Source organism: Patella vulgata, chromosome 3 (assembly GCF_932274485.2).
Source record: "Patella vulgata chromosome 3, xgPatVulg1.2, whole genome shotgun sequence".
NCBI classification, from domain to species: domain Eukaryota; kingdom Metazoa; phylum Mollusca; class Gastropoda; family Patellidae; genus Patella; species Patella vulgata.
Genome location: NC_065881.2, coordinates 60,145,213 through 60,168,164, shown reverse-complemented (window position 1 = coordinate 60,168,164; position 22,952 = coordinate 60,145,213). Strand labels below are relative to the sequence as shown.

The 22,952-nt window shown below is 30.8% G+C and overlaps 1 protein-coding gene across 1 annotated transcript in view; it reads left to right on the top strand.

The window, feature by feature from the left end:
- The window catches only part of LOC126816797 (uncharacterized), a 112,182-nt gene that overhangs the window by 41,152 nt on the left and 48,078 nt on the right, over nucleotides 1-22,952 (top strand). Inside the window, exons 57-90 of the mRNA XM_056099289.1 lie at nucleotides 78-184; nucleotides 489-647; nucleotides 1,202-1,382; nucleotides 1,786-1,979; nucleotides 2,212-2,421; nucleotides 2,792-2,906; nucleotides 3,115-3,338; nucleotides 3,918-4,010; nucleotides 4,900-5,289; nucleotides 5,643-5,719; nucleotides 6,051-6,114; nucleotides 6,777-6,974; nucleotides 7,199-7,301; nucleotides 7,711-7,819; nucleotides 8,045-8,217; nucleotides 8,509-8,615; nucleotides 9,091-9,252; nucleotides 9,915-10,095; nucleotides 11,810-12,000; nucleotides 12,667-12,876; nucleotides 13,805-13,919; nucleotides 14,151-14,786; nucleotides 15,330-15,553; nucleotides 16,082-16,174; nucleotides 16,686-16,952; nucleotides 17,465-17,667; nucleotides 18,378-18,441; nucleotides 18,754-18,957; nucleotides 19,242-19,362; nucleotides 19,811-19,919; nucleotides 20,192-20,358; nucleotides 20,651-20,757; nucleotides 21,686-21,841; nucleotides 22,470-22,647. Of these exons, the coding sequence (XP_055955264.1) occupies nucleotides 78-184; nucleotides 489-647; nucleotides 1,202-1,382; nucleotides 1,786-1,979; nucleotides 2,212-2,421; nucleotides 2,792-2,906; nucleotides 3,115-3,338; nucleotides 3,918-4,010; nucleotides 4,900-5,289; nucleotides 5,643-5,719; nucleotides 6,051-6,114; nucleotides 6,777-6,974; nucleotides 7,199-7,301; nucleotides 7,711-7,819; nucleotides 8,045-8,217; nucleotides 8,509-8,615; nucleotides 9,091-9,252; nucleotides 9,915-10,095; nucleotides 11,810-12,000; nucleotides 12,667-12,876; nucleotides 13,805-13,919; nucleotides 14,151-14,786; nucleotides 15,330-15,553; nucleotides 16,082-16,174; nucleotides 16,686-16,952; nucleotides 17,465-17,667; nucleotides 18,378-18,441; nucleotides 18,754-18,957; nucleotides 19,242-19,362; nucleotides 19,811-19,919; nucleotides 20,192-20,358; nucleotides 20,651-20,757; nucleotides 21,686-21,841; nucleotides 22,470-22,647 (5,892 nt within the window). The remainder of the gene's footprint in view (nucleotides 1-77; nucleotides 185-488; nucleotides 648-1,201; nucleotides 1,383-1,785; nucleotides 1,980-2,211; nucleotides 2,422-2,791; nucleotides 2,907-3,114; nucleotides 3,339-3,917; nucleotides 4,011-4,899; nucleotides 5,290-5,642; nucleotides 5,720-6,050; nucleotides 6,115-6,776; nucleotides 6,975-7,198; nucleotides 7,302-7,710; nucleotides 7,820-8,044; nucleotides 8,218-8,508; nucleotides 8,616-9,090; nucleotides 9,253-9,914; nucleotides 10,096-11,809; nucleotides 12,001-12,666; nucleotides 12,877-13,804; nucleotides 13,920-14,150; nucleotides 14,787-15,329; nucleotides 15,554-16,081; nucleotides 16,175-16,685; nucleotides 16,953-17,464; nucleotides 17,668-18,377; nucleotides 18,442-18,753; nucleotides 18,958-19,241; nucleotides 19,363-19,810; nucleotides 19,920-20,191; nucleotides 20,359-20,650; nucleotides 20,758-21,685; nucleotides 21,842-22,469; nucleotides 22,648-22,952) is intronic.

Below are 22,952 nucleotides of genomic sequence, written 5' to 3'. Positions count from 1 at the left end.
AATAGAAAGAAGAGTAAACAGAAGATAATAATATGTGATATGGATGCAATATAGATATACTTATACTTATTAATCAGGGATTGATATAACAACTCGTCTGATGGAATCAGCCATGAAACCTGGTGATGATTGTGATGAAATACCAAATGAAATCTTTGAATATAATCTGACAGCTACTCCACAGGTAATTCAAAATGTTTACTTTAATTAAATTTAATCAATCTCTGTATAAAGAGAGATACAAAAAGCAGCTTTCTCATGGTTAGACTTTAATTATGAATTTTTGTGACAAAGTGGAATTGATCTTTAATGATAAATGATATTTTTTGTCTTACACTATTTTATTGTGGCCCAAGACATATGTATCGAGAGGGGAGTAATTCTTATGTATCGAGAGGAGAGTAATTCTGCTAACTTTTATTTTTGTACCGTAGTCCCTTTACTAATGAATACTGGTAGTGCATATAATTGTAAATTTATTTTTACAGATACCAACATGGCCGACACCAGGAGGATGGACGTTACAATCAGCAACTGAATATTGTAGAAAGTTTATATTGGAGAGTGAAACTGGTTCTTTATGTACAAGTAAAATACCTAGCCTAGATAGTACTACAACTATATCAGGATGTGTTGAAGATATTCAGGTAAAAATTGTCTTGCCATAAGTTTTTCTTATCTTGGCACAGATTTAAGAATTTGTTTTGAACAGTTGAAAAATTTCTTTAGTATGCTATCAAAGCTATTGTAAAAATAGTTTTGAAGCTATTTATTTAATGTTATATTGGCAGTCTTTTACATTACACCTGCCTTGTGCAAATTCAATTTAAAAAAAAATGATCTAGTTGAGTGGTTGAATCTGGGAATGGGCCAAGAAGAGCCTCAGGAGTTTAAAAGTCTGGTGTTCACTTGTCAAGGGTAGCACCTCATGAGTTCAATAAGGAATGTTTTGTATAGTTGTCAGGACAAACAGGGGTCAACCTGTATGCACATTGGCATAAAAGATCCTTTGTAGCTGGAATTGGATATAGGGAAAGCAGAAATGCGCTGCCCTAGCAAAGTTTTATTCCATGGCGCTGCCACATGAAATAGAAAATAACTTAATTTCGATAATTTTAGTTTGCCTTGAGCAATTGCTCTCTAGTTTTAGTTTATAAGACCTTGAGATGATCATTAGTTTTACTTTTCTGTTTTTTAACAGGTACTAGATGACACGTCGTTTGCTGAAACGGCTCTAGCTACCTTAAATCAACAATGTATCATAGTCATTGAATTTGATATCACATTCTGGGTGGTGATTGAAGGACAAGTGACAATATTTCCAGAGATAGATAATTTCTTGTGTCCTGAAAATTGTAATGATCAAGGAACTTGTAGAAATGGTAAGTTGTTATAAATGAATAATACTATGAATTCTGAGGTGGTCAATGGTGGATGATTTCTGATCATCTTCCCAAAGTCAAGGTAACGCAGTTCAATTATACGAGTCCATAATTTGATAATAGTAATTTGACAGCATAGTAAAATATTAATAGTACCCTGCTAGAAAAGGATGGGTCTCTAATATTCAAATAATTATATTTATAGCTCATATACAGTATGTTCGTAAAATGAATATTGAAAGCTTTACTTATTATCATTTATTTCAAGGTGATTGTGAATAACAAATTGTTGTTGTTGTAACTTGTACATGAAAGTATACAGTATTTGTGTAATAAATTAATACTATTTTTATATGTTTTAGGTATTTGTGTAATAAAGAAATACTATTGTAATATGTTTTAGGTATTTGTTTGTGTAATAGAGGTTATGCAGGAGATGATTGTTCTGTAGATGTAAATCAACCACCAACTATTTATTCTACACTCACCCCATTTCACTGTGATAAGAAAGCTAGAAACTGTGGTACTACAGTTTATATCTATGGTGAAAACTTCTACGAGTCTGATAAATTAATCTGTGCTACTAAACAAATACAGGTAGGATCATTTACAATGTTATATAAATCATAATTTATTTGAATTATGGTTCTTTGGGAATGTATTAAGGTTTTCTTTTTTTTTCTTTTTTTTTTCTTTTTTTTTTTGAAAATAAAAACCTAATTTGTCTCAAAAGCCCACGACTTTAATTAAAGAAAATTAAAGAAAATATTTACTCATAGGAGTAACAGGGGGTTATTTACTACAACCATTATATTTTCTTCTATTTTAGTTTTCGAGCAATGGAATAGAAATATCAACAACAATAGTTAAAGTTACAGCAACATTTATTAATATAAACACTGTATCATGTACTCTACCAACTGAATCCAGTTATTCTGTCAGTATCAGTAATAATGGTGTTACATTTGGAATGTATGTTAATATATTTATTATCAACACTGACTGTGTTACATGTTCAAATGATGGATGTCAGATTATGGTAAGTTAGAATTTAAGAAGCTTTTATAATGTTTATTATATTAATGGAGAGAGTTTTATATTTTAGACTGATACATGTTATATAAATGGAATATGTTATTTTTCAGATTATATAATACATGTTGTATTGATTGAGTATATTTTAGACTGATACATGGTATATAAATGGAGTATGTTTATTTTTCAGACTGGTACATGTTATATAAATGGAGTGTATTTATTTTTCAGATTGATACATGTTATATTGATGGAGTTGTTTATGTTTTAGACTTTTACATGTTATATTGATGAAGTTGTGTATATTTTAGACTATTGATGGAACATGTTTATGTTTTAGACTGATACATGTTATATAAATGTTTATATTTTAGACCGATACATGTTATATTAATGGAGTGTGTTATGGAGTAAATGATGTTAAACCTGGTGAAGCTGAAATGTTCTGTATACCATCTGTTAGTAAATCAGAATTCTCACAAAAAACTTGTAAGTACTTTTATGAAAAACTTGCCTGCTGATATTTTTTTTTGTTTAAAATCGAATCTATTTTAATGCAATTAATCTCTTAGATTTCAAATATCCAATACCTCCTTGAAAACCATTGAATAATGAATTTCTGTGTTGTACTACATAAATGAATATGATTTTACCTTTGTTTGAATTCAATGACAATGATTGGTTTGATTTTTTGCAGCCTATCCAAATGTGAAAACACCTATGTTGAGTGTTGTCAATCATGAAGAAAGTCCTTACCAGACACTAAATTGTGAGTTTGAACGTAAAGAAACACTTGATATACAATATACAGTGGTATGGTATACATCACAAGAAACTATAATAGATGAAGGTCCTTTTACTGAGACAAACGTCAGCATAGCAACTGTTGAAACCTTTTCTAACTTCAGTCTAGGTGAATCGGTAAGTATTCTGCAATATAATTAATTTCAATGACTAAGATTTATAAACAAATGGGTAAAATTCTCTTCCATGTAAGCATAGTTTGATTATGTTAAGTTGTTTCTTTATCATAATCCTTATTCTGCATGGATGACGTAAAGATTAAAAAGTAAAATATATTTGACAGTCTGTAGATCTAAATATTGGAATAACATGTTTGGTACCACATATTTAGAACTATTTTCATTATTGGCCAAGATATTTACATAAATTTTATGCTTCCATTTTATATTCCTTTGCAAGACATAGTTTTAATTTTGTGAAGTTTTCTTTGGGGCATGATGACAATGTTATATTACAAAAGATAACATAAACACATAAAAATAAACAATTTAGAAAATTCTGATTTGTATTAATTAAAATTTAAAGCTATACAAACAAATTGAAGTTCATTTGTGGCAAACATTTCTAGATAAATAAACACTATCTCTTAGTTGACATGAAAAATTATCAGTTGACATCAAATATTTCTGGAACTGAAAGGGTTAATAAATAAAAAATGAAGAACACTGTACTGTATTTATAATGTAATGTTTACAGGTCCACTGTGCTGTTATAGCTTGTTTTACATTAAACTGTGATACAACCAAATCTCCACCTAGAAACAGTTCTATTATAAAAGCTACAGTAGAGGTAAGTCTTATACTTTCAATAATTTGATTCACTCAAATAGAATTTCATGGCTATTCATATATTTTATGTGCAAATTACAAAAATTCATCATCATTTAAGGGACTGGTAATCTCACTAATCCTGTGTAAACTACACTATTGTGAAAGTTGAATCTTGTAAAAGGACTATCAGTCTAATATGGTTTAATTCTGTTCAGTATATACAAAGATATGATGAATTGATAATTTCTCATCACCCACAATAGACGATATGAACAGGATATGGTAAAAAGCCTTTAATGGGTTCTTATTAAGGGGTGAGGCTATCGAAAAAATTTAATTCTGAAATGTTAAAGCTATTGAATTGAAAATAGTACAAGTAGTTAGGAAATGTAATAAACAAGGGAAAACTAACATTGAAAATAAAGGAAAAAAAAGGTTTTACCAGGGTAACACTTTTTTTTTTGGAAAAAGTATGAAAAATGTAGGTACACCATATCTCTGGCACTTATAAAGATAAATGTCTCATTTTACGACTGCTCATTCTTTAATGATAACCCCATTTATATTGATAAATATTTTAACATTAAAATGATAATTCAAATTGCTTTCTGTCTGATTCTGTGGTAGATATTAGTTTATATATCCTGCAAATGTATTCATTCATTTGATATGATCACCCCTCTTTGTTGCTACATATATAAATGCTATATTTGATGTAAATGTAGGAGTTGATAATACCCTTCTTATTTCATTAATAACAAGCCAAATAAATACTTTAGGCTAATGATTTTATTTTTCTGACCATATTTTCAGATAATATTGAAAATATCCTGAATGCGGAAATGCCATCATAATCCAAAATATGACACTAAAATTGTTTCTTAATGAGAATCCTTTTTGTATTTTAGATACAAGAATCAAGTTTAACTGTGGTGGAGGGTGGATTAGCAGAAATGGTGCATATCAAGTGTCCTATATCACCTGGTTTCTTCTGTGGTAAATTATCTGATTGGAAACAATGCTACATTCTAATCACCACTCAAATCCAGACTTACAAAGAACTGAAATGTCAGGATGAGACTGTAACACAAGCTGTGATTGGTTATGCTGATGATATGATGCATACACCATGTGGTATTAAAGTTACTTGGGAGAATTATGGTAGTAAATTAATGATACCTGTTAAAGCTACTACAGATATGTTACGTGACAAGAAACAGATACGTAATCTTGATATACATGCTGCATGTTGGAAAGAAGAAACAGTCCTCACTACTATATCAATAACTACAATAGAGGTAAGTAATTTTATACAAATAGATCAGAATTACACTAAAACTTAATTATAAGAATAGTTTAGAATTACACTATTAGTTCAAAGTAACGCTAAAACAGAATTTATAATTGTTCAGAGTTAAGCTGAAACATATATATATAATCATCAGAGTTAGCCTAATACAGAATGGTCATAATAGTTCATAGCTTTTCTAACACCAATATTATGATATCATTATTTTACTATGAGGAATTCATATATAAATCATTTCTTATGGTAAAAGGGTAGGACAAATCTATTGATGAGCTTTCCATTATTGTTATATGTGTCTGTCTCTATATGTCTATATATGATTATATAAACTGGATGTTTTAGCTAACTATTGAAGATGTTGATAAGAAAGCCTTATGTAAATCAGTTAATGATCCTCATCTAACTACATTTGATGGCAGGTAAGTTGAACATGACGCTTTCTACTCACAAGGAACATTTTTGTGCATTTCAGTACCACTTATCACTCTGGCATATTTCCACATATTTTGAGTCCACTTGTTTTTACTGGATTTTTTTATTTTCATTTTGCTTTCATTTTATTACTAAACAGAACACAGATTACGTTTGGTTCCAACAACATTTGTTACAAAATTTTGGAATTGATAACAAGTTTTTCTGGATACCATATCATATAGATTAAAAATGTGAAACTTTTGTGTTAAAATATAATATAATAAGCATGAATGAGATGTATTGTATTAAGATATTTCTTTCTTACATTTTTCACAGGAAATACAACAATTTCTTGGTTGGAGAATTTGTTTTGTACAAGCATAAAACACTTCCATACGAGGTGAGTTATTTCACAAATATTAATATTATAGTTTGCCCTTTTGTTAGGCTTATGAATTGGATAAATTGGTCTGAATTTGAAAGGTAATTTATTAGCACTAACTTTATATTAAATAAGTTGAACAACATACGTTATAGATATATAAATAATCTTATTTGGGCCCTCAGTGGGTTAACATGCTTAGTCTCAACCATTCAATCTATAAAAATCTTCTTGGTCTTGTAAATCATCTTTGAAAGTGATGAATCAATCTGTTTTATCGCATCTGTCACATGATTATTTCATTCATACATACATATTGATATATTCTACTCTTAAGATACAACCGATAGTGATTGAAACTAGTAATTTCCCAGTTCAGCTATAATAATATCAATAACCTTACCGCCATCATTGATATTGACGATATTTAGAGATCGTGTGGTATGAATATAATTCAGGTTACCGCCACTGATTCAAAGTCGTTAAGTGGGATTATAGCCATAAATAAACAAATATGACTGAGGCGTAACCTACCTGCAACACCCTGAACATATGAAAGGACTAAAAATATGACTCATATTATTATTACAGCTGACTAGTTAATACAGTCTTGGAGAATATTTAGGAAACATATTAAATAATGTTTTGATGTTAATCTTGTGTGTGTAATCTATTTTAAGGTACATGCTTTCTACAAATCATGTGGTAAAAAGGCCTCTTGTAATTGTGGTGTGGCTGTCAGATCTGGAGATGATATCATAGTTATAGATCGTTGTCAAGTGAAAGGCAGAAAACCATTGAGAGTTCAGATGTATATAAATGGAGAACTAACATCAGGGACAAGAATGATTCGATACTCTGGTGGACGAAAATATAGGGTAATTATCTTAAAGACCGAAAGCTGATTTAGGCTTTTTTTATAATTCTAAAAGATTTATCCAAGGTATAATATAGCAATAGACAATTATTTTGAGGATCTGATGTCCCCATCTGAGCGGTTTGTTTTCAGAAAAATTAGGAAGATAAGTAGCTTTCTGCTAATTGATACAGGGACAGGTAAAAGATAGAGTTTGAAGTATATATATATGTTGGCGTTTTTCAGATTTATTTGCCAACAGGAACTCTTATTACTGTCAAAGATGGTAGAAAGAAATTTATTAATATCTGGGTGAAAGCTTCTTCTTCTGATTATCAACAATCTATGGGTAATTTGTTAAATTTTCTACATTCATTTTGTAAAAGTATAATTATTGTGATGTGATAGTCATTAATTGTAAAATTACTAAATGAAATAACTGAAATCAGATAATTATTGTGGTGGTCCTAAATTGTAAAATTACTAAATGAAATAACTGAAATTATATATGTGGTAGTCCTAAATTGTGAAATTATTAAATGAAATAACCAAAATAATATAATTTTTCTGGTAGTCCTATAGCCTATTGTAAAATTATTAAAGGAAATAACTGAAATCATATAATTAATAATCAACAAACTCATGAAAAACTTCTGTTGTTATTCAGTGTTCAGAATTAATGTTTATTTCTTCCTTCATTATGATTAATTTGACTTTTTACAGACTATTTATTGATATGCCATGGTTTTTTTTAATAGGATTATGTGGAAGTTTTGATGATGATAAATCTAATGATTTGTTGATGTCTGATATGACAGTATCATCTGAAACAGGAAAATATCCAAATGAATTCTCTAATAGCTGGAGGTATTTTTTTCAAAATTATTATTTACATGTATATATATATATATATTATGGCTTAATTAATTTACCTCATTTTGAAAGCTAATATGTTAGTGTTTGCTCATAATATATCTCCAATGCTTCTATATTTGATATAAATAGGCCATAGTACAAGTAAACAAAGTGATCACTGTTTATGATTTGAATTTTTTTTTTCATGACCTCTCATATTTATTTCAATATTTGTAGAGCAACTAGTACCTTTTACAATGGTTTCTGTCCAGAGGACATAGAAGGAGGCGAATTTGAAATGCCACAATTCTGTCAATGTACACAAAATATGGATAGTGTATGTAGCAAGGGCCTGGATGTAATTAATTGTGCTGGTACAAAGAGTTCTAAAAAGAGAAGCTTCAGAAAAGGTACAAATATATGTCACAAGTTGTTTGTTTAAAAGATAAAAGTTTTAATTCATGTAAAATTAATGATTATCACTTTTGGCGATAACCAGTGTTTCCCTTTTATTTTGGTCATATGATGTAACTTACATACATTAGTGAAGTTCCCTAAATATACAAACTTGTGGCTGTTTGTACAAATTGTAATATTTGGATAAACTATCTAGGCAAACAAATATTAGATAAAGGGAACTAACCCTTAATGGTTTGCCATGCTTAATATATTAGTCAATGACACTTTTGCTTATTTTTCAGGAGTTGATGTAACATCAACTTTTATGGAAACAGCAAAGGTGCCAACTAAATGTGTATCACAGATAACAACAGAAATATTTGAATATGATATCAATTATGTACATGTGGTAAGTTAACCTTTATTTTGAAAAATTGTTGAAATTGACTTAAATGTATTAACAGTATTTTTATTACAGTCATTAAATTATCAATTTTAATTAAATTGATGAAAGGTAGATAGTTATAGTGAGTTTAAGTTGACTAAGGCATATGGGCACTTAAAAATAGTCTGAAATTTTGGGATTTGTCACTAAACAACATAAGATAGCTGAAGGTTTTTTTTTTTGCTGCAAAAACATAACTCTGAGATTTACATAGTTGTATGAGATTAGGATAAAGATGTCTAAGAATCATCCACATGGAATAAACCATCTTCATTTACTAAAAATATATCTGAGATAGTTCCTGTAAGTTAGGATTTGTCTAGTGCAAAACCAATGTCATCTCACATTAACAATAATCAAAAATATAGTTGATAGTCAGTCTTACAAGACCTCAGATTTGAAAAACAACATTTGACTAATTTGTATATTTATTGTACAGGATGTAGATTGGCCAACACCAAGTAATATAACAGAAGAACAAGCTAGAATTATCTGTACTAATTTCATGAGAACAACTTCTATAGGAGCTAAATGTCTGGATTTAATAGGAATAGATATAGATTTCATTACAACTGTAGAATCTTGCATGGAAGATATCAAGGTATAAAAAATATTTTTCTGAATATGCATTCTTTATTTGTTAGTTATTCTTTCATATGGGGGAATGGGTGGTGAATGGCCAATTTGGATTAGATTGTAAGGTCTGTCATTGAGGGGGGGAGGGGTTGGATGGCTGAATGGTTAGCGTGCGCGCACTGTATCATAAAGTCTGTCATTGAGTCAACTGGCGGGGTTTCAAATCCCTGGTTGTACGTGACAAGGAGTAGGGTCGCCTGTCCAACCTCCGAGTCCTCCGGTTTCCTCCCACTGCTAAAGACCCCTACGCGCAAGCGAATTATTGAAATAAAATTAAACTATATGTTAGTCCTGAAATGACCTAGTTTGTGTCGAGTGGACGTTAAACCCCATTTCTCTCTCTCTTTTTAACATGAAATCAGTTATATATCAATATAGACTCTATCTGTGTACCTAAAATTCTAAATATAGACAGATAGTCACTACAATAAATCAACATATCAAACTTACCGGGTAATTAAATAATTTTATTCTTTACCGAAATCAAAGTTTAATTAGTAAAAAATAGAATTGACAAGATCTGAAGTATTTTTAAAATGCATATTACCATTTTCTTTGATTTGCATTCTTTTGATTCCTCTTATTTATTTTTTTAGCTTTCTATTCTGTTAATACATTTTTTGACAGGTAACAGATGATATTGACTGGACAAATACAGCTCTAGAAAATCTCAAGATCGAATGTTTCTTTGAGATCACATTTAATGTTGAATTGTGGGTTACAGTAGGAGATGTATTTCAACCTAATGTACAGATAACAGAGGCATTATGTATTAATGAATGTAGTAAACAAGGAAACTGTGTTGCTGGTATGTTTATTATTATTTTATTTTTTTTATTAAACATGCATTATGCAAGAGCTAAATCTGCCTACAATCTGATTAAAACACAGATCCTATTTCGTTTCGTTTTTTATAGTTCAAAATTTCGAATTACTTGTCTTTACTACACTAGGATCTGGAAGAGTTGTTATATTACCGGCGTTTTGGTTGAAGTTTGGGATTAGCCGATGAAACGGTCTGTTACAGCGCGTTCTTGGTGATGCACGGAACTGTGGGTAAACCACTAGAAACATCAACACAGATTGAGTAAAACTGGTCAGATCTTCTGTAGTGTAGGCCATCGAAAGTATAAAAAATAGAAATGCAATATAGATCTGTATATTAATATATAGTTAATAACTGAGAGTACAATTGTATGGATACATTGCCCTGTAAATTACAAAACGAAGCCAGGATTTTCGGAAATAAATTTTGTTACAGAGACGCACAATTATAAAATTCTGAACAGTTTTTGAACAACGGAAATAATATTCGAAGAAAGAGAATAGAAAAACATGGAACTGTCACCCTGTTATTAAACCGATACCAATTTGTTGATAATAATTTTTGGTATTTATAAAAAAAATAACGTTATATACCTATTCATTATTAAAGATATTTAAGGGTGAGATTCAAGGCCTGTAAAACGAATGTTGTTTCATTTTGTATTGCACCTGTGGTCATTTTCCCACCCAACTCTCTAACCAAATAATTAAGACAAGACGGAAACAAAATAACGGACTATGGGCATATTTATGTTTGTAAACGCCCAAACTATAGCTTATTCATACACAAAATTTGAATTGCTGCGACCCCCTTATATGAAATGATCTATCCCGATAAGTGACGTAATTAGCTTCCATTTTTGTATTTCTTGGATGTCAAGTTTGTGAAGAGTTCAATTTTACAACAGAGAACTTTTTTATTCGCTGGGATATTTAACTGTACAATGATTTTTATTTAACCAGAGATAATTTCAAACACACAGATAAAGCTTATAATAACTGAAGTTCAGTAGTTTGTTCATAATTGAAGAGATCTGTTTAAAATTTACGTCGGTTCAGACAGTAAGATATATATGTTAATATTGATACATGTAGATATATGTCAATGCATTTATTAAATATGCATTATGCAAGAGCTAATCTGTCTATTGCAGGTCTTTCTTTAGGCCTGAAATGTTATCTAAATTATTAATTAGACATTAATTAACTTATCCAGACCATAATCAACTCTAGATGGCATCGCTAGCCTGCGATCTTAAGTGGATTGTGAGCCGATTTACTGCATAACTTTCCTTCTCGATTAAACTATTAAATGGATAATAGAGACTGTGCTGTTTATCGTACTGATGACCGAGGCTAGCCAGAAATTTCATTCGCTTAGTTCTCGGTTCATAGTGGATCAATTTGAATGAAGTTTTCAGCAAATTGCCTTTACGTTATTTAGTTTTTAATTATTATAGTGAGAACTGCCAACTCGTTATCGAATCTCCCATAATGTATCTTTAATACATGGGAAAAATAATCATAAATATACAACACTTTATGAATTTGTTGGGTGGAGCTAATAACTTCAAATGATTATTAAATTAAAATTCTGTTCATGTCTGCAAGTTCAGCCACAAGATCAGTCATATCACACTTTCTGTTGGTGTGCATTTTTCTGATTGTTTTGTATATAAATTATATTTGTGTTTTAGGTGAATGTATTTGTAATAGTGGATATGGTGGTGAAGATTGTTCTATAGATTTAAGTAAACCACCAATATTAGACTATATATTAACTGGTACAACATGTAATATACTACTAGACAAGTGTAATATAGTCAATATAATTGGTAGTGGTTTTATAGATAACAATAATCTCACTTGTCACTTTAACACAATACAGGTAAAAACAACTTATTTTACATCTTTCATTATTTTGATTTATCATGGGATAAGTTGACTTTAGTAGAGGTGCAGTAAAATACTGTGATATATACTTTTTGTAATGTTGACCACAATACTGTTTTTGTATATCAGTATATCGCTCAGAGATTATCCAAGATACTCGCTATTTGAAAGAAAACTCCTTGTCACAAATCTGTGACATAATGTGTGAGCTATGTAACCAAATGCTAGTACTTATCTTTATATTGGATAATTTAATATTCATACCTGTTTGTGAAAAAAATCATTACTTAATATTTTGTGTGACCACTTGGTACAGTTAAACTTCCATTTTAGCAGCAAAGCAACAATGGAAAAAAAAGTTGCTAGATAACCATGATCAAAATCGGACTTCATGTGTTTGGATTAGCTCTGAACTACCTTTTCTTATCACAGTCATTCGATTCTCAAATACTTTTACTAGATTTATTGTTTGTTTACTTGTCATCGTTGAAAAAAATAATTCCCGATTGATACCCATACATTTCAATAAAAAGAAAATGTTGAATTACAACATTGTTTTGTCTTCCGAAAGAAGATAGACTTTGGATTATCCTTGATGCTTTATGTCTGCTATAGATTGTCAAAATCAAGTTATAAAATTGGTATAAAATATATCTTTTAGATTGGTGGTAAATATGACCAGCCTGAGAATGAAACAAGAATGCCAGCTATATTTGTTAGTTTTGAAGAAGTTAAATGTGTATTACCAGGCTATGTAAATGTCAATATAACTATTAGTAATAATGGTATATTAGTCAGTGAAATACCACTAACACATATAGTTTATAATCCTTCTTGTGAAGTCTGTACACCATCTGCTTGTCAACCACGGGTAAGTTATTTAATTCTGTTCTGTTTCAGGTTCAATTAACTGTTGAATTTTAATGAATTACTGGTACATTAAGATACTTAATTGAATTTGTCCATTTGCATATGCTCACCCCATCCTTCCACTGGATACAAAAGTTGTTAATGTAATGTAGGGTAATATTAATGAATTAGCACTTTCACATAAACAGCCATTTGAACTAAAAATTATTAAATATTGTATCGATAATTGAACACACACCATATACAGATCATACAAAAAATTATGAATCAGTATTCTTAGTAACTTTTAAGAATATAATTTAATCTCATTATAAGCCGTATAATTTGTCTAAACAGATAAGTGCATCTAAAAATTTGCGTAAATACTTTTGAATATTTATCATGTAATAAAATAAAACCAAGTACGAACAATCCAAACCATTAGACAAAATTCGAAGTCCTAAAAAAACGGTATAGGCAAAATAGTGTAATCAACAAATGGACTGTTCACCGTGTACAAAATACATGACAAACAGTGGTAACTGGTGTCCGGAAGAGTAAGCTTACCCTGCCTGGCGCCACACCCGCCATAGCTGCATCCAAACTATTACATGAAATCTCGATAAAATAGTGTGATTGGCCAAATTACTATCGGTATGCAAAATGCACGTGATGAACCGTGTTAACGATGTAGTAGACATAATCAGGGAGATAGTATACGCGTCAATTAAATATATCTAGAATAATAGCCGAGAGAGACATGTTATATTTACCAATCAAGTCAATATGACGACCATAAAACTTTTTAAAGGTTTTTATAAGTTTAGTGCGCAAGTCACAGCCATTGATCGATCCATAGTATATCAATCAATCTGTCTTCATTATCCCAGTCAGTACAGAAAAGTAGGATGTTAAACCCCATTTCATTTCAATCTATATATTTATTACAGGATGATATCTGTACAATAAATAGTCAGTGTTATGAATGTGGACAGATATTTAAAGATGATCCAACTCTATTCTGTGATCCAGCTACCAATAACACAATGTGGACACAAATTGAAGGTAATACTAATATTAATGAACATACATGACAATGTGAAGTATTGATTTGATTTGAAATATTAAACAAGGTGTTTTAGATGTGTGTAGAGTTAGGCTGTTCCATAGTACTTTCAGAATACTCTGAATAATTATTGTTTATAAAAAAATATAAACTTTCATTATATTCTCTACAAATTGTATTTATGTTAAAATAAACATTTATTTTTTGTTTTTTTGTTTTACCCTTTTCAGCTTCAAGCATAAGCATAAGCCGATATCCATTTGAAAATATTGTTGATTCTATGCTGAAGACTCCATCACTGGATTGGGTATTGACTGGAAAACCAAGTCTTGTAGAAGGATTTGGAGGTGGAAGAGCGGTTCGTTGTAACGCTGGACAAGAATCAGTACAAACTTCTAATCTGCATCCTATTCTCTCTGCTCCAAACAACTGCTCCAAGGGATTCACACTTAAATTCTACAACAAATTTGAGTCTTTCTGTGAGAACATGTATCTTATATCTACTGGTGGAGATGTTGCTGATTCTACAGGTATCGCTGTCTATTACCAGCGAAACCGTCTTCTATTTACCGTCAGTACAGAAGACAAAGAATGGACCATTGTACTACCCTACAAGAAATTGAATGTATTTGAGGAATATGAAGTCAGTTGGGAACGTGGATTGGGATTAGAATTGAAAACTGGTGGAAAGATTAGGAAATCCATGAAATATCTTCAACGATTAACCCGAGGAAAGAAACAGAGTTCATTGAGAATTGGTGGTTATAGATCTGGTAGAGGAGAATGTAATGGTGTTTTTGTTTTTGGAGGTTTAGAAGTGTATAATGCCCATACTACCGTTCTACAAACACTCAATGTTATAACAGGTAAGTACAAGAAATCTCAAATCATTCGTGAAAAAAAATATCTGCCCTATTGACTTACTGATAAAAGAAATATTGAAACAGTTGCTATTCAAATAATAGCTGATTCTAAGCACTTAGATTCCAGTATAAGCAATTCAAAATTTAGTTCTAAATAAGATGATCAAACATTATCATCTGGTGTTTTATTGTGATAGGTGTTTGGGCAAGTTCCATTTTCATATCCTTACAATAAATCAAAGTCCTCTGTTTTTGACATGAGATTGGTTTTATCTCAACATTGGATCAAAAGATCAATTAAACTGACTAAATCCTTTGATTTTGATGAAAATAAATGTGTGGGTTTGATTAAATTTGAGGTGCTTATGTCTACTTTTATAAATTTAGATTTTGTCAGTTAATATTTCAAATATGAAAAATTAACTGTATCTTAGACTGTTCACTTACCCAAAAAACACATCAGATCCTAACAATTCAATTTTTTTTATGACCTAAACCAAATATCTTTTTCTTTACAATTTTATGAGATATTTATTTTTATTTCAGAACTTCCTGCTATATTTGTAAAGCCAACCATAAATGTGACATTTAACTCTGATAGAAATGTAACAGAATTTAGATGTCAGTTTACAAGACTGGAGAGAGGAGATGTGGCTTATAAACTTAAATGGTTTATCAGTGATACAGAAATTAAAATGGAGAAGCTGACAACTGAATCTGAGGGTATTTTACTAGAAACTGAATATACCCAATGGACATATGGTGTACAGGTGAATATGAAATGAATTGAATTAAGGATTAAAGTCCCTTATTTTCGAAATCCAACTGTCAGGGGTTCTTTTAAGCGCACTCCAATGTGTACACAAGATCTGAATGACAATATGTTGTACCTCGCCAGGCTCTCTGTTCTGCACCACTGACAAGGAGAAGCCACACCAAATTCCCAATGAACTCTCTTGGCCAACACCGGGATCAAACATGGGGCCTCCTTGTTAGTGAACCAACATCTTACTCACTAAGCCACCACGACTCTCCAGGTTAGAAAAAAATAGATTTGACCGAACAATGGCATTTGAGTATATTTTTGATTAGGAACAAATATTAAATTCTTCAGTTTTTAATATTGCCACATTGTTATAAATAATGGCATGTGCCGTGCATCAAACAAGGTTTGTTTTAAATTCAGAAGCATCTAATACCACTTATTTTCAAGACTTCTAGTAGATAAAAAACATTTTATACTACTTTTGCTTGAGATTTTAATTTTTTGACATTTTAAATATTTTATATTTTTACAGGCGTATTGTTTAGTTATACCATGTTTCTCATATGATTGTGATAATACACAAGGAGCTGGTCAATCAAGTGTACTCTTAGAAGCTGGTATTCTGGTATGTAAACGTTCATGTTCTCATGTTAGTTTAAAGAGTTCTTGATTTATAAAGTTTGATTGTATGTGAAATTTGAGACAGATGTGCCATTGAGACAGACATGCCAATCTGTCGATGAGATATTTATACATTTTTTAGGATTCATTACAAGTACGAACCCATGCATAGCCTCCTCGGACAAAGTACTTTGCTCTCTTTAAGTGGGATGGGATAGTGATCGAATAACCAATAATTAGGAGTCATGGGTTGGTTTGAATATGATGTGTTATAAAATGAACTACATTCATTCTCTGGTTGAGAAATATAATGGTACCGGTAATTAAATTTTGCCATAGACAATTTTGATCTTTATTGGGGAGAAATATTCAAATTTTTCTTATTTGGCATGGATCAGACCATAAAATCTAAAAAGATTTTATTATGTTAGTGATATGATTATAAAAACAGATGTCATTAGAAATTTGAATCATTCCGAGTAATTATTGTAGAATATTTTATCTGTTTATTTCAGTATTTAAATCAAACCGAGATAAAATTATATGAAGGAGCCATGACATCTTTCATCTATTTACAATCAACCGTACCTCCACATCTACTGTGTCCTATTGGTCATGGAACAACTGGTGTCACCACTATACAAACACAACTGACAGATTTTACTGGTAAACGGAAACAATGTCCTCAAGGAAATCCATTGTTTCAAGCTGTAATTGGTACTTCTGGTGATTCACAATGTGAATTTAGAATTACATCAAATAACTGGAATCAAAACATGAAGGTAAGTATATTAAACAGAATACAAACAAATAACATTGGTAAAATTAAGAAATGAATGAGATTATAATTGAGAAATTTATGAGATTATAATTGAGAAATTTATGAGATTATAATTGAGAAATTTAGGAGATTTTTATTGAGAAATTTATGAGATTATAATGGAGAAATGAAAGAGATTACAATTGATGAATGAAAGAGATTACAATACAACTGAGAAATAATGAAGAAATTTATGAGTTCGTAATGAAGAAATTTATGAGATTACAACTGATAAATTTATGAGATTACAGCTGAGAAATGAATGAGATTACAATTGAGAAATAAATAAGGTTACAACTGTTAAATTTATAAGATTACAATTGAGAAATGAATGAGATTATAATTGAGACATTTATGAAATTACAATTTAGAATGGAATGAGATTACAATTTAGAATAGAATGAGATTACAATTTAGAATCGAATTAGATTTCAAATAGAAAGGAATGAGATTATTATTGTATTTTATTATCAGTTACCAATCCGTGCTACTATTGACGGTGTTATAGATGGTAATTCTAAAGGAAAGTTACTTATATCATCTGAGACAATATGTGATGGTAGTACAGATACAACCATAAAGCAAATTACTGTTGTTGATGTAGATGTTATAGATAAAGATAAAAAATCTATCTGTGGGTCAGTTAATGATCCTCATATGAGAACATTTGATGGCAGGTGGGTTGAAATGTCTTTAAATCATTTTTACTTTAAAAGTTAAGTAGTAGCAGTTAGCTATGGATGTGGTTAGGTAAGCCAGCAATAAAAATCAATGATTTTTGTTTATTCTAAACAATTTTATTAGAAGTCTAATAATTAAAGTTACATTATGTAAGATAAGATAAAGAGATGGCAGTTCTCGATATAATAGTTAAAAACTAGATAGTGTAAAGGTAATTCGCTGAAAATTTCAGTCAAATTGATCCACTATGAGCCGAGAAAGAAGCGGGTGAAATTTTTGCATAGTCTCGGTCATCATTACTAAAATCATCAATATAAACAGCATAGTCTCGATTATCCACTTTTATTGATTTTATTATCAATAGCCGTTAGCGGCATATATGAATCTAATCCAGCCAACATCGAAGGCTAGCCTTGACATCGAGAGTTTATTATGGTCTGGATAAGTTAATTAATGTCTAATTGATAATTTAGATAACATTTCAGGCCTAAAGCAAAGACTTGTAATAAGCAGATTTTGCTCTTGCATAATGCATGTTTAATCATTGTTTTAAGATTCGTGGGAAATATGTAATCATTAGGTGAGGTAAATATGTATGCACTGAGAATTAAAAACTCTGGTCAATATATAGTATTAGCCATTTGAATCCTAAAAGATCAACATCCATATTAATTTGTATGAGTAAATGATTCATGTTTGTTTTTAGGAAATACAATAACTTTTTGGAAGGAGAATTTGTTATGTACAGACACACCACCATGCCATATGAGGTAAACAATTGATGCTAAAGATAAATAAAACCACAAGGGAATAACACATGTATCTCTGATATTACAATGATGATTTGAAGACATTGTATTAACACCCCATTTCTAGCATTAGGTTCTGCAATAAAGTTCCCTGAACATTGTTGAATATTATATTTATTTCACCTTGTATTTTATTTAAAAGAATGAAAGTAATAATATGAATGCTTATCATAATATTTTTTTCTTCGTTCTTGGTAGTAGTTGGCTTAAATTCAAATATCGTGTTGTCTATTTAGTGGTTGATTTCAGATCTAATGCTTTTATTTTTAACAGGTTCGAACATTCTATCGTTCTTGTAATGGTTTTGCTTCCTGCAATTGTGCTGTGGCAGTTCGTGTTGGTGATGATGTCATCTTGGTTGACAGATGTGGTGCCAAAAATACGGGAAAAAAGACACCTATGAAAATAACAGTATATAAAAATGGAGAAATGACTAGGGGATTAAAGATATTAAGATACAAAGGCTCCAAATATCAGGTGAGTTTTATTATCTATTTATTGTCATCACCATTAATCTATCAATCATTCTTTCTATTTGTTCTGGGGATGATGCAACCCAGGAATTTGAGTCTGTAGGTTATGTTGACTCTAATGGGGTTTATCATATCAACAGCACTTCATCATAAATGATTCTTTCTCACCTGTGTTGGTATTACAGATACAAATACTGTACAATATTATTTAAATATCTGTGTTAATACATTATGAACTCATTTTAAAGTGGTATTTAATTTTATTTGTTTGTTTGTTGTTTTTTTCAGATTGTATTACCTACTGGAACAACTGTTAGTATCAAGTCTGGTGCTAAATCTTATAAAACTAAGTCTAATTTTATTAATGTTTGGATTAAAGCATCCGCTGCTGATTTTGAACACACACAAGGTAATAATTCTTTCATCTTAAGTTAATAAAATATGTTGTTCTGTAAATGTGATTCTGATGCTAGGTAGAACCAGATTCACTTGCTTCATGTACAGGTTTATATTGTGTATATGATGAATGATATATATTTGTGTTTTATGTAATAGGTTTATGTGGTGTATATGATATATTGTTGTGTTTTATATAACAGGTTTATGTGGTGTATATGGTGAATGATATATTGTTTTGTTTATGTAATATTTTTATGTGGTGTATATGATATATTGTTGTGTTTTATATGACAGGTTTATGTGGTGTATATGATATATATTTGTGTTTTATATAACAAGTAAATGTGTGGTGTATATGTTATATAGTTGTGTTTTATATAACAGGTTTATGTAGTGTATATATTTGTGTTTTATATAACAGGTGTATGTAGTGTATACATTTGTGTTTTATATAACAGGTTTATGTGGTGTGTATGATGGAGATGATGACAATGATCTGCTTATGTCAAGCGGAAAACTATTTACAGAACGTAAAAAATACATCAACAAATTCTCTGAATCTTGGAGGTAGGATATTGTTTATTAACTCATATTATTTATAGTTAAGTTGAATAGAAAATTTGTATACACTTATATTTATTGTTGATCAGTTCTTACATTCAAAACAAAGGAATGACAGGTCATATAGGCTATGTTTGTTTCTCAATCCCTTTCAATTTTTTATTTAAAAAAAGGTGATGACACTTACCAAAGATCAACTTGAAATGATTCATAATCAATTGTGATTGAAATGATTCAAAATCAATGGAGAATAGATATGTTTACTATTTATTTTGTAGGGTATCTAAAGAAGAGACATTATACAATGGTTATTGTCCAGATGATAATGATGAAGATGAACCAGAACCTATGTCTTACTGTAGTTGTCAGTCAAATAATTTATGTGAATTAGACAGTTATAGATTAGATTGTCGTCCACCCAATAAAAAATCGGGCAAATCTAGATGTAAGTTTTATAGCACCTACACACCTTGTCTAAAGCTATCATCTAAATGTCATATAGTAATTATATCTCATATCTTCCATGAAACGTGTCAATGGATACACAAACCCAACCAATAGTGTAGTGACATATACACCGGCTTAATGAGTTCTGCCTGATTACTAACAATTTTAACTGACTCAGAAACATTATGTATATAAAATAATGACTTTGATCTGTTTTGTCAAATGTATTTTCATTTGTAAAAGTCAATGATATCAACTTTACAGTGATGTTTTCTATTTTTTTCTTGTAGATGTGGATGTAACTGATGAAATCCTGAACTTAGCTGTTGAACCAAATAAATGTGTTACACCTGATGAAAAAGAAATCTTTGAATATGAAATAGACTATGTTCCCAAGGTAGAACATTTTTTACCAAATGTTGATGCTTTGGTCATTTTGAAAATTGTATTGGTAATTTTTATCTGCCCATATTTAGTGTGGAGGTATATTGCCACAGACCCCACCCATCATTCTACCCACCCCTTTGATTTTTTGTCAATTTTGCCGGGATTGTTCATTTGGTGGTAAGGGGGAGCTACGGTGGCTCAGTTGGCCCACTAACCCAGATTTCCTGTGTTTGATCCCTGCATTGGCCTGGAAAGTTCATCCGGATTTTCCAGCATGGTTCCCCCTTGTCAAGTTGGCTGGGCCGGCAAGGAACTATGTCGAGGTCCTGTGTACACATTGGCTAGGATATAAAAGAACCCTTGGCAGTAGGAGATAGTGCTGCTGTATAGGCCAATTTTCCCTTATAGCAAACTGCATGGTGTATACCCCGTCTTTATTAGCCCAGTCGGTGCAGAAAAGTAGGATGTTAAACTCCATTTCATTTGGTGGTAAGGAAGAACCCTATCAAAATTTTCGGTCACAAATTTCAGAGTTATCCCTCTATTCAGGTTCAGTCTTATGAACATTGTTTGTACAAGACAAAACTTGTAGGATTTTAAAAAACTTACTGAACTTATGAAAGCCTATTTCAAAATGTTTGGATTGTAAATTTAGACGTGTTTTGCTAATTTCATATATCTAGTTGTATTTTGAATACAGATACAGAATGCAAAGGGCCCAAAGAGGAATGCAAATGAAATTTAAACTTTTTGTAGATCTATCTCCTTGAAAACCTTACCTATTGAAAGGGCTAATAAGTGTACAACTTCAGTAAAAGTAACACCCCCTGGTGGCACTGTGAATGATTTGTATAACTCATGAAGCACTGTAACTTCTAATTTTTGTTTTTCCATTATTGACATTTTTGTTTAACATAAATTATTTACACATATTTTAGGAACCTGTTTGGCCAACACCTAGTGGTTTAGAAGAAAAAGATGTTAAAGCAATATGTGAGAATTTTGTTGAGTCATCTTTAGCTGTTAAAGATTGTGCTGCTTTAGATGGTGTTGATTTTGATCATGCTCTAGAGTCTTGTATAGAGGATATTCAGGTATTTTTAATTAAATTTTCAGTATGATCTGAGGGTGTAAAATGTTACTATCCGGGGGTTTCTGATTTTTCATTGTTAGGATAAATGTGGATGTATTGGACATTTAAACCTTTCAAATTGATCATAACATATTTCATGAAATGTGATGGTTGTGAAAATTTTTAATATACATAGGCAATTAACTAGAGGGTTGGCATTTTACAATATTAACATCAATTAATGAACAAATCATTTATATAGAACTGTTGCTCCATATTAAAGGATACCGACAAAACAATATATAACATGGAATTGGCCATTGAAATGAGGCATGTCCTTACCTTTGTAAAACAGATCTCATATTTATACCAGATGCGATTTAGCTTTTCTTTTTTATTTCGAGGGAAGAGAGTCGTATCTGTAAGTTTTGTTTGGACAATTACATAGCTAATACATTTGACGAACAGGACATACAATGAGCAGTGTACAACATACAAATTTAAACTCTATGTAAAGATGAAAACTCAATTGCCACTGCCAGGGCAAATGTCCTACAGATAAGAAAAGTGGTGTATCCAATCATGATCCCCTTCACAACCTGTAGACCTGTAATATTTTATGATTAAGATTGGTAATTTTTAATTTTCAGCTATCTGATGATCGTGATTGGGGCAATGTTATGTTAGATAATATAAAAGAACAATGTTTAGAAGTAATATCAGTAGATATATCTTTATGGTTTACTGTAACTGGTACACTACAGATACCTAATATCTTCTCCATTATATGTCCATCTGATTGTTCTGGTAGAGGAAAATGTGTCCAAGGTTTGTATTTTGTTGAATTTCATTATTGTTGAAAACCTATGTTTAGTACTATCAGATATCTTGGTTTCTAATACCCCCGTCAGACCGGGGTGGGGTCCTTACTGCGTTGCTACAGCTATGGAAAATGATCTCAGAGCGTGTCAAAATTACCATAAGCATTGATGAAACACAAGATATTGTGCTGAGGTCGCCATTGGTCCCCAATGAACGTCGAGTTAGTGTGTTTGTTTTGAGCATGTTCAAAACAAATTCCGAGGTTCTGCGATCTGACCTGGAAAGCTGTGAGAACATGGTTCTTTTTCCAA